Source organism: Thermobia domestica, chromosome 12, assembly GCF_964235325.1.
Source record: "Thermobia domestica chromosome 12, izTheDome1.hap1.1, whole genome shotgun sequence".
NCBI lineage: Eukaryota > Metazoa > Arthropoda > Insecta > Zygentoma > Lepismatidae > Thermobia > Thermobia domestica.
Window position 1 is genome coordinate 176732781 of NC_137465.1, and position 12128 is coordinate 176744908.

Here is a 12128-nt window from a genome sequence, read left to right on the forward strand (position 1 = left end):
CTGAGCAAAACAATACGTTTATTGTAAAAATTATTAACGTGTAACAGTTTCGCCAACTATTCATTTTGACTTCATCAGACACTATCTGACAATAGTATCGTATCTGATAATAGAATTGAATCTATTTTAAACTATTTTCTGAGCAAAACAATACGTTTATTGTAAAAATTATTAACGTGTAACAGTTTCGTCAACTATCCAATTGGCTTCATCAGACACTATCTGACAATAGTATCGTATCTGATAATAGAATTGAATCCATTTTAAACTATTTTCTGAGCAAAACAATACGTTTATTGTAAAAATTATTAACGTGTAACAGTTTCGTCAACTATCCAATTGGCTTCATTAGACACTATCTGACAATAGTATCGTATCTGATAATAGAATTGAATCCATTTTAAACTATTTTCTGAGCAAAACAATACGTTTATTGTAAAAATTATTAACGTGTAACAGTTTCGTCAACTATCCAATTGGCTTCATCAGACACTATAGTCACTACGCACACGACACTAGGTAGTGTCTGATGAAGCGAAGTGGATAGTTGGCGAAATTGTTACACGTTAATAATTTTTACAATAAACGTTTTATTTTGCTCACCGAGTAGTTCAAATCGAATTGGAACTTTAGTAATTTTACTCCAACATTGCAGATCATAAAAAATTCCTCACGACTAAATGTGAGAGTTATTACTTTTTTAATTTGCTTTTTGCTGGGAGCCGGGTTCGATATTGAGTGAGAACAACCACGTTCATAGTAATTTTCTACAGAATTTACGAAGAAAAAGATATAAATGTAAAGGTAACATACATAGGTAGTGTGTTTCTCGAGAGACTGTACTTTTGAGCAACCTGACACATATTTCTTCCTTAACAAACAAGACAGAATCCACACATATTATTTAGGACAAGTGTTTTCATATTTGATAGAGAAAAGGAGTAACTTGATGACGAATAAACTGAGAATGGAGTAGATACATTACTGGAATAAACTGAGAATCATTATGATAATCTCCAATTTTAGTATTTGTTAGAACTAGGATTACCCACGAAACGAGACAGAATTTATATGACAAGACAGAGCGCTTCCAATAGAAATAGATACACTTTCCGAGACGACACAACGCCTTTTCGAGACGAGATAGTCTCAACTCGCGTCTCATGGGCAATCCTCCTTGGACAACAAGAAGGCCCAAGCTCCCTATGCCGCTTTTAGGAGTAATGAGAGTGCATGTAGTAAACGCTATAAAAGCGTACATTAACAACGTTCTCTCATACGTACAAATAAAGGAAGAAAAGTACACAAACTTTGAACGTGGATATACACAAATCATTCGTAGTGTTTATAAATGAAAGCTCAAACACATTTACATAAAACACTTTTTTTTTTTTTTTTTTTTTTTTTTACAATAATTAAATACTATTGAAGGCAATCAACTAATAACACCACACAAACTCAACCAGTAACTTTCACTAAATTAGCTGAGTGAAATATTTAGCGAGTGAGTTGTATTTAAGCTAAGTCGCATTATGCTTTTTAAATAAAAATCCAAGAAGAAAACATAAATTAGTGTCTTCTGAATTTGTGTCAGTTCAGCCCCTTTTGTTACGTAATATATTTTTCTAATACATAAGATGAATAGTATTATCGCGGTCATACATGTGAAGCTTTCATGAACAAAATTACTATTATTAACTTTGTAATACACTATCATTAAAACGTTTACGGTCCATGACATATAGCCATCATACTATATGCACATGCCAAAAGAATAAAAAGAAATGAAAAAAAAAGCAATACCTGGAGACACTCTGCAAGATGAAAAATTTATGAGATAACGTACTTGAAACATAATTTTAAAGAAACTGGAAAAAGCACGAGAAAATTATGGTTGTTGTGTGAACCATAAACAAGGGCGATGTTACGAGAAATTTGCATAATAAAGTGCGTTGTTTAAGTCGCCTTCAATCACTTTGAGCTTATAGCAACTTGGGTTTCGTATTTCTACTTAAAGACTGTTCTACGAAAAGAAAGAAAGAAAGAAATTTAGATCTTACACAATAAGTCCGCATTTTGAAAATGAAATGATTGTTTCTTTAACGTCCCACAATTATGCCTTTTAGGCCAAAGAAGTGGACACATGAATGGTGGAAGACGCAGTGGGATTAAAAAGAAGAATTCTGTCAAAATCTACGAATTCCATCATGTGCACTATGACAGTCCTACTCTGACTTCAGAATTGACAACAATTATAAGGTAATTTAATAGCAATCTGTAAATTCTAAATGACTTACAATCCGAAAATCCGCATTTTTCATTGTGGTTGTGTCATTCACCAAGTCAATAATAAAAGTTTCCAAAGACGTGATGTATCGATCTCGTTATATTGCACTATATCCACAGATTCTGCGCTATTAAGAACTATATGAAAAATATTTCAATAAATGTGGTTCACAAGTCACTGACCACTACACCCACCTTGTCGCAGATGGTGTTAGATGAGTGGTTACGTCTTGGCTGGGACTTTTTCAGGGTATTTCTCAGTCCACCAGGCGAATGCTTGGATGATGTCTTTAATATACGGGCTCTGTTCGTCTTTCCTGTGAGAAACGCTCCTACAGTCTTTGTTATTAATATCGTTGATATTTACAGTGTAAAATTGTGAGCTATATATGGAACTTGGTTCTCAAATAAGTAAATTAATTTAAGGTTTTAGTCTATATATTGATAAGTGACACATGACCCGATTATACCATTTATCAATAGTCTCTTATAATATATATATATATATATATATATATATATATATATATATATATATATATATATATATATATATATATATATATATATATATATACAAGACATATTTACCATGAAAAACCATGCTAATGTCTAAGGACATAATTATTTACCATAAAAATTAGACACCCATTTCCATTTTCAAGCTCTTTGCTTGCCCAGTAAAAAGGTTGATACCCACTTTCGCTGGCGAATGTTTATTATTGTTTCCAAATTAAAGTAATCTATACTGAAATAGGGTAACATACTCAGAAGTTCTTAAGAGAAAAAAATGTAGATGCATATTTTTTGCTGGTGGCTGTACACTGATTTGTAAAGAAGGCCTCAAATAGACCAAGAATCCTACCTAGAAGCAAATAGAGTGTTCTTTGCAATCCTAGTACAGTATATCGAGCTTCAAATATATAAGTGGGTATGTATTCAAGATTTATAAACATGATTGCACATCTCAAAATACAAACATCTTTTACCCAAGCGAGGTTAACTCTTATTGGGATTTTTTCTGATTCATCTGAAATGATAACAGTGGTAGTTCCAATCATTTATCTTTATCCGAATTCCTGATAATCATTTAGGGGAAGAAATTAGTACTGGAAAATCTTATCTGCAGTAAATAATGCGTCACGCAGATCCGGGAGAAAGTCAAAAATTGAAGGCTTAGTGTCAGATATAAAAAGAGTTTAGTGTTCTATTAAGAGCAAAATGTAAATATCGACATAGTTTTATCAATGTTCAAATATTTCCAAACCCACTTCTTTCATATTTACAATTTGTAGGCAGAAAGATTTATAACAAGAGATAGAAAGGAAATGCGTTTACTTGTTAACAAACTATAGTTTCATAATCATAAACACATTTTCCAATCAGTGACAGACATCTGGTAATAAACAAACATGATTGCATATTGTGATTTTCCTTGAAGAAGCTTTTCTTCAGCGGATCTTCGATAGAAAAAAAAATGGTTCGCAACAAAGTCATTGCAAAATTTGTATTGAGTTTTAAAAGGTTCCGGTATAAGATCGCACTTATCTGCAGATTTGGATCTTAATAGCTTACACGAGAATGCTTCAATATATATATATATATATATATATATATATATATATATATATATATATATATATATATATATATATATATATATATATATATATATATATATATATAATTTTTGGTAAATAAGGTGGATATAACTACAGCTCTTATGAACGCACTTTATTCTAGTACAAGCAGTACATCTGGGAGTAGGGCTCGGGTATACCTTGCTTTTCAATATAGTCACCATGCTTCTTCAACCACTTGTTTCAACGTTACAGCAAGATATCGATGTCAGCATACAAGAAATCCTTGTTAAGTCCCTGAAACCGCGTCGTGATGGCTTCCTAAACTTTCGCAGCAGTTGTGAATCATTTACCTCCAAAATGCTTCTTCAATGATCCTAAGACCATTCAAACAGGAATGATGTTTGTTTCCTAGCGTGTTTGTTGCTCATCTTGCACATCTGTCCTGCCGTTATTGAACTCGGTACACCAAACTCCCACATGTTTCCGTAACATGACATTAACACCATACACTTCAACAAGTTGGCGATCGATTTCCGTTGGTGAGGTACCCTTCAAAGACAAAAACAGTGGCGTAACTGAGGGGCCCCGCAGGGCCTGCAGTGTGGGGAGACCAGCAGGGTTTAGGGGCCCACAGCAAAACAAATGCCAAGAACTATAAGGTACAAAAAGTAAACTGAATACGGAATATCCATTTCCCTGAACAACATGATTTACTTTAGAAAAGATGCTTCTGGTGAAAATTCATCCATTCTAGCAACATCAGTTTAAAAAATCATCTTAGCACTCGAGGGTTAAGGGAATATATATATATATATATATATATATATATATATATATATATATATATATATATATATATATATATATATATTAAGGGAATATATATATATATATATATATATATATATATATATATATATATGTCTTTTTCGGTGAGTATTAATTTTAATTGTAATTTTATTATATTCCATGGATTTATTAACCATTGACTTTTACAGGGACATAATATAGTGGGAAGTTGATGGGCATGGGAAGGGGGGTCCAAAATAATCCTGCGGGGGTTCCGACATTTTTGCGTTACGCTACTACGCAAAAATCTGATTATACTACGTAATTCCACGTTTGAATATGCTTTCCTGAGCAGAGTAATCTTCTAACTGATATTACGATAATCTCACATGATATATGAGGAATTAATCGGTTGTGTGACATAACAGTAGTTACCTGCTGCAGCCGGAGGGAAAATTCGAAGAGGATGAATATAATACGGTGAGAGGTCGGTGTTACTCTCCTTTACACCTTTACTTTTTGAATAATCCTCGTATTTTTTAAATAACTGAATATTCTTTGAAATGTGTTACAGGAGGCATAAAAAAGTTTGCTTTCTTCGAGACAATGTAGTTATAAGTGTAATAGATGAGACAATAGGTGAACAGCACAGCACAAACACCACATTATTCCAGTAGTTATAAATTAATCTTAGAATATGGAAATCTTTTTATTACTATTTAGAACAATAGCGATTTATTTTGATAAACAGAGAAACGATGAGATCTTTAGATTTATTTACACTTAACATCATAATTCGACATTGCCAAACTAAATTCAATTTAATATTTAACTGTAAAACGGACAAACTAATTTCATTATTATCAGACATAATAATATAACAAACATATCTTATTATTAAAATGGACAAGTATGAATGCAATATTTAACTTAACGTTAAGACCATTTAGTTTAGATAAGCGATAGATAAATTGCAAGTTCAAGTGAACGAAAAAAGAATTGGACGTTTGAGAAAGTGAAAGGAGTGAGAAATCTCTAGAAAAACCCATGGATATGATTTTATCTATAGCAAATTCACATGGGTTCCAAGTTCGAACGAAAGTGTCTGAGCACCAGAAGGGGCTTTATTGCTTGAATTATCGTGGCCGCTTAAAACAGACGATATTTCATGCTTTATAGGCAATACCAAGCAGAGTTTGTATAAAAAACTAGCTATGGCATTTCATTATTTAAAGTTTTAATTTAACGATTTGAGTTGTCTATATTTAGTAAATGGAATGTACGTAAAGCAATCCTTAATTATAAGTAAAATAAACACTCCAAAAAATACGTTAACGCCAGAAATAACGCACTATAGTCAAACTTGAGGTTTAATAGGTATCTAGAAGGCTCACCTGAAGTTGTATGGCTACTATGTGTGTTTCTGGATTTCAATTCCAGGAAGAGGCACATGGAATCGAAATTTAATCATTAAATTGTATAAATTTCTTTTTTACAACCTTGATTATGAAAAAGGACGTAAAATAACAATCAAATAGTTATAATTAGAAATAATAATAATAATAATAATAATAATAATAATAATAATAATAATAATAATAATAATAATAATAATAATAATAATAATAATAATAATAATAAAGATTGTCTTCAGGATGGTCCAAAACAAGATTAAAGCAAATGCTTTCTACTTACCACAATAGATTAAAAAAAGACATTACGATTAACTTTCATGCTTTATTGCCCTTTATTTATAATCAAGTTTCTGTTTTTAGAAATGTTTATAAATAACTTTAATATCCACGCATTGGTGGCTCGTTGCGTAAAAGTTTCGACATCATCTCTCAACGGATATGTGAGTCAGCACTCGCTAAGAATAGATCCACGGCTCTTGAGGATCAGCTCCATTGAGGAGACAGTTTTTGGTAGAAAAACATGATTTAAAAGGTTGTTTATTATACTCCTCCACACACACACGTACACACAGAGCCACTGAACCTCCTAAAAACACATTAAGTCACGCATGGAAAACTGTCGCACCACATCAATTTTATTTATTTTATACTAGAGAGGTCAATGAAGTCTAAAAACCTTCGTTTGCTTTCTCGAGCGGAAATTCCACGATATTTAAAAAGTGTGAAAAATTGGCTGAAAGTAAATTCTGGAGTACCGTTACGTCACCGAATATTCTCTATGATTTGCAGTGAGTTTGCTTCATCCAGAACGAAAATGAAGCTTTATACAAACTCACTGTTGTATAAAGGTGTAAAGTGCGTACATGTGTACACAATTGGACTAACTTCAATGTTTGTTGGATCCTCAGGATAGGAATGTATCACCTGAGGAAATGACCACTGGCAGTCAAAGAAGCAAAGTGTACGAAAAATTCAAAATAAACTTCTTTTTAATGTAAGTATTTTTATATTTCTTAATGACAATCATGAAAACGGAATTAGTCTACTGCTTTCAGATGCAAGGAAGATTGAATTACGTATCGACTTACAAAAAATCAATTTAGAATTGAAAAAAAAAATCATTGGCGAGGAAACGGGAGTAATTTTACCTAGCAATTGTTACGAAATGTATGAATCTATTGTTTCCGGCGTGGCCAAGGAAAGGCCACGATTTTTCGGGCACAATAAAACGATTTAAGTATGATTTTTTTTTTCTAAATATTCATTTGCGGATAACTGCCAGCATGGCCAGAGTTTATTCGAACACGCATCAAGAAGTAGTTCGAGGCCAGAGGGCTCTATGTAGTTCAAATAATTTTTCTTAATTTTGTCTCTCCTACGGCGAAGAACGGATGTTTCAACTAATCTATACATATAAATTTAATTATGCATAGACACAGGGACACACGCAGAAGTGGGTCCTGGGGGTTCCGACCCCCTCGAAATTTCTACTTTTGTGTAAATTTAGCCTAATTTTAGGGTCAATTTTGGGAATTTTAATATAAAATACCCTCATATTGAGTTTGGACCCCTCCCGAAATAAATTCCTACGTACGCTACTGCATAAACACAATTAATTGATTAGACAGTAAAAACAATGAATATTCATTCAGCTTGTCTTCATTAGTGCACAAGTATATTTTTTTATGTACTATTGTTTGGTGTAAGAATGTTTTGGTTAAACAATTTTAAACTGGTGTGTTTTAAAGTGAATAACCTACTTCCTTGATTTCATCGAACCAAACCTAAAAGATATTGATCATTTTAATTTTCACGGAAGTAATAAGAATGGTTTTTGTATATATATCTATCAGTTCAATTTGCTATTACGAACACAACACAGAGGGAGATTATTATTCCAATATTGAGTGTTTGTTAGAAATTAAAAAAAAAAATGATCTTTATTACTTTCTCACGACACAATAATCCATAAAAGAAAGCAACATATTAATTTAGTTCAGAACGTAGATTTTTGCGTAAAATATAATTCTGACACAATGTTCATATTTCTTCATGCTTCAGTCACACGCGTCTGTGCTTTCGTTGCGGTCTCACTATCTTACTCTTCTATGAAATTAAATATATCAAAGCTTAAGAATCAACATTCTTTTGGCGTGGCGTTACAGAATTTAGTAAATTACGATCGAAGGAAAATGAAAGTAATTTGCTACTTCCCGGAGTTAAATTCGTTTGACAAAACCCACGAAATTTTGGACACTACAAATAACTCGGAACTCAAGTAGTTTAACCGTCATGATCACCTTCTACTTTCTGTCCTCAACATGATAAATTATAACATTATCCTAACAGATATTTCTCCCAATTTCCTTCAATTACTTTTTGCTGGACACTTACCTGAACGTCTCTTTCGTCCATGCCAATTTCCGCTGCTAAGAGAACGAAATCTGATGGATGTGGGTTCTTATTACGAGAAAACTGGTTTTCCAATGTGTACTCTTGTTCTGGTGTCAAGTGCAGAATCCTGGGACTTGGGTAATTTGGAGACAACTGAGGTGAGAAAGATTTCACAGTGTTACCTAAAAAGAATCAAGAAAATTATATTTGTAATATCTGCCAGTGAAATACACTGAGAAAAAAAAATGTAGGTGGCATACTTAAAAACGTAGGTTACATTCGTAATTCCTGTAGTTTCTGGACTTAACGTACAACCGTATATAGCATCCTGCAGCAAACGTATAGCTGAAAAAGTATGTATTATACGTACTGTCTACATAAGTGCAATGACGTCATTCATGTGACGTCATCTACAGTAACAAGTATATACGGAGGTAATATCTAGCTTTGTGACGTCAGGATCGTATGTAGCATGTGGGTTAATAATGACGACACTCACTGACTATCAGGACGGAGCGTAATTTCAAGAAGTATGCAATATACGTTCTGTACGTGTGTTTCTTGCGTTCAACCCCGAGACAGCATCTATATTGTACTTGTGCCCCGTACGTACGACTAGATACAGTGTACGTATTGTACCTATGTATTATACAGATTTTCCTTATGTCGCACACAGCTTGTCCCGATACAGCATACAGAATATCCGTATGCACCATACAGAGTGCACATATGCAGCTTACAGACTGTCTGCATGCGGCATATAGATTACACGTATGTCGCGTACAGGCTGGCCATATGTAATGTATGGACTGGATGTATGTAGCTTGTAGATTGTCCATATGAAATATACGGATTTTACCTGTATCGCATACGTATTGCCTTGTTGTAATATATGAATTGGACATATTCAGGATCTAGATTGTACGTATAGTGCACCATTATTGAAGTGCTGCAACATACTGAGAAATGCATGATACATTCTTACTGTAATGTTGCCACATATTGTTTTTCTCTGTATGGAAACAAAAATAGCTTAAAATATGGTTGATCTCCTTTGTGCCAATAATAATAAAATTAAAAATACTACACTTTTCAAATTTTAGTTTGGAGCAGTGAAACTGTCCAGAGAAATGTATTTATCTGCAGGGTGTAAGTTTGGACTTCCTGCTAATTCTTTGGAAAGCTACTGCAAAGCCAAGTGTTGAAAAGTGGCACAAGAGTTAATTTTAAAATTATTGGCACAAAGGAGGGTAACCATATGTTAAACTATTTTAGTTTTCATACAGAGTAAATCAATATGTGACAATATTACTGTAAGAATTTATCATACCTTTTGCAATAACTTAGTTGCAGCACTTCAATAATAATGCAAAATTCACAGCCATGTACAATGCTATGTTCAAACTCAAAAAAGACTTACGTACAGTCATTTATTAAGCCGTTATCATCCATTGCTTGTACAGTCACGAAAGAAAATATTCTTCAGTTGACAAAATTTGTTTTCCTAAAAACTCAACAATAAATTAACCTATCAGAGTACCGACTTTGGCAGGTTGTCAAGTTATAACTATTCGAAGAATAACAACAAAAAGATCCAAATTAATTAATTTGTTGCCGAGCTATTGGCAAAAGAAAATTTGTCAACTGTCAAATACTTTCTTTTCCGTGTGTACTATATACAGACGACTTTACCTCATTCTTTTCCTTAATAATATCCTCTTCCAAAATGCAGAAGTTGTTACCACAAGAGGCGTGAATAGGATTTTCCAGAAATAACTTATCTGAACATTTTAATTAACAGATAAGTTATTTTTTAAATGAAGCTATAATTAAAAACATGGTGTCAGCTGAAAACGTTTTCCCTCACAAGATGATTCCTAAACAGTACTCCCCATTAAAAATGCAACTTCAAGGAGACAGGGTAGCTACGCCAAAGTTCCCAAGCCGATATCTAATAGTAAGTGTCGAATATGCTTAACCCTTAACATACCAAGCGGGGTACTCTAGGGACCCCAGAGAGTGATATTTGGTGATACTGCCGCAATTATAAGAATCAATTTATTCTCGATTTTTATATGTATCCTGCAACCCTTTGAGATATCAATTACATGATTAGATCAACGATGCGTTTCTTTAAAAAATACAAAAAATAAAAACACACTTCAAAATGTAAAAACTTCATTGTTAAACCTGTGTTTCAGATTTACGAACACACAAGTATGAAATTGTATGAAGAACTGAATAGTGTTCAAATATACATAATATTTGACGTCAACAATGTTCATTTAACTTAAGTATGCTTCTAGACATCCAAAAAATAATAGTTGGAGTAACCCTCTGCAATACTATGTTGAGAAATTAAAATAATACTTGGGGTCCCCAGAAGACTCCAGCTTGGTAAACAACTTTGACGACTTAGGCTTGCTACGTTAAGGGTTAAACTTACCGCTGTATTCGCTGTGTGACAACGTGGTGATAGCAGAGCAGAACTGACCCAACATTGACAACCAGAACGACTGTAACACAGCGAGACATCGAGAGGATGTTCTTTTCTGGTATGGTAAGCCATGCGTCTTACGATCCAATGCCACAGCTCATCAACTGTAGCTGGCGGAGTTCACAGGTATGAGAAGCTGTGCAGCCATCGACCAAACATATTTATCCTTCCCTGCTCTACACATTCTGCAAATTTGGACTTTCCTGGATGTATCCTTCTTAGTTCAACATTTTAAGTAACGAGCAGTGTAATAGTCTCATACATTATTTAAAGAAAGAGCGATGATTCTCAGAATTACTCGGAAGTTTCTAGTTTACAATTATATACATATATAGATATAGATATAGCTATATAGATAGATAGATGTACAATAATTTAAAACGGTTATATCAAAGTTTGCATTCAGAGCACAAAAAGAAGTATAGCTCTCGGAACATTGATTTTAGCCAGATAATACCACTAGTAAACTCAACCACACTCAGTACCGTTAGTTGCTTGGTATTGTCTATGAGGCAGAGATCATCGTATCTCATTGCGTGTAGATTTTTGTATTTGTTTAACACTAAAAATTGTTTGTCGCTAACCGAACCCAGTAACATATATATACCGACAGGACGTACGTTAGTCACAAGGTTACATGAGTGAAACACTAAATTATTCGATTGACACTTGCGGCCTTGTCAACACTAGAGAAAGGTACAAAGTGATTAAATAAATACGAAACATAGTACATACAAAATATAGCGATGTATGAAGTCTCCTTTTCATACGATTTGGAGAAAGGATACATCTGTAGAGAGCAACATAAATGATTTCTCTGGATAATTTGGATTAGTCCAGAATTCGAACAAAAATAATTTTGAAATTCGTTAAGTCCAACATTTTTTCTTTCTTTCTTCGGATTCTCAATAAAGTTGACTACTGAAAAGCTGAGTTACAGATTTTATGTTAAAACATATTCACTATACCATTGCCTTATTCACAGAACAATACATTAGTTATTAATGTATGACTGAAATAATAGTGCTTCGTGCAGATTTACTTTATCCAATCGGAATTGCACAATGATAAAAAAAAATGTTGCAAGGTATAATGTTCTTATTTACAGAGAAAAAGAGTTGAAAAGACCTTTAACTAACAAACATTTTCTTTAAACAGACATAC

At 33.2% G+C, this 12128-nt stretch overlaps 1 protein-coding gene across 1 annotated transcript in view; it reads right to left on the minus strand.

The window, feature by feature from the left end:
* The window catches only part of LOC145666850 (homeodomain-only protein-like), an 88830-nt gene that overhangs the window by 19067 nt on the left and 57635 nt on the right, over window positions 1-12128 (minus strand). The window contains exon 2 of the mRNA XM_081734425.1: window positions 8468-8649. Coding sequence (XP_081590551.1) covers window positions 8468-8649 — 182 coding nt within the window. The remainder of the gene's footprint in view (window positions 1-8467; window positions 8650-12128) is intronic.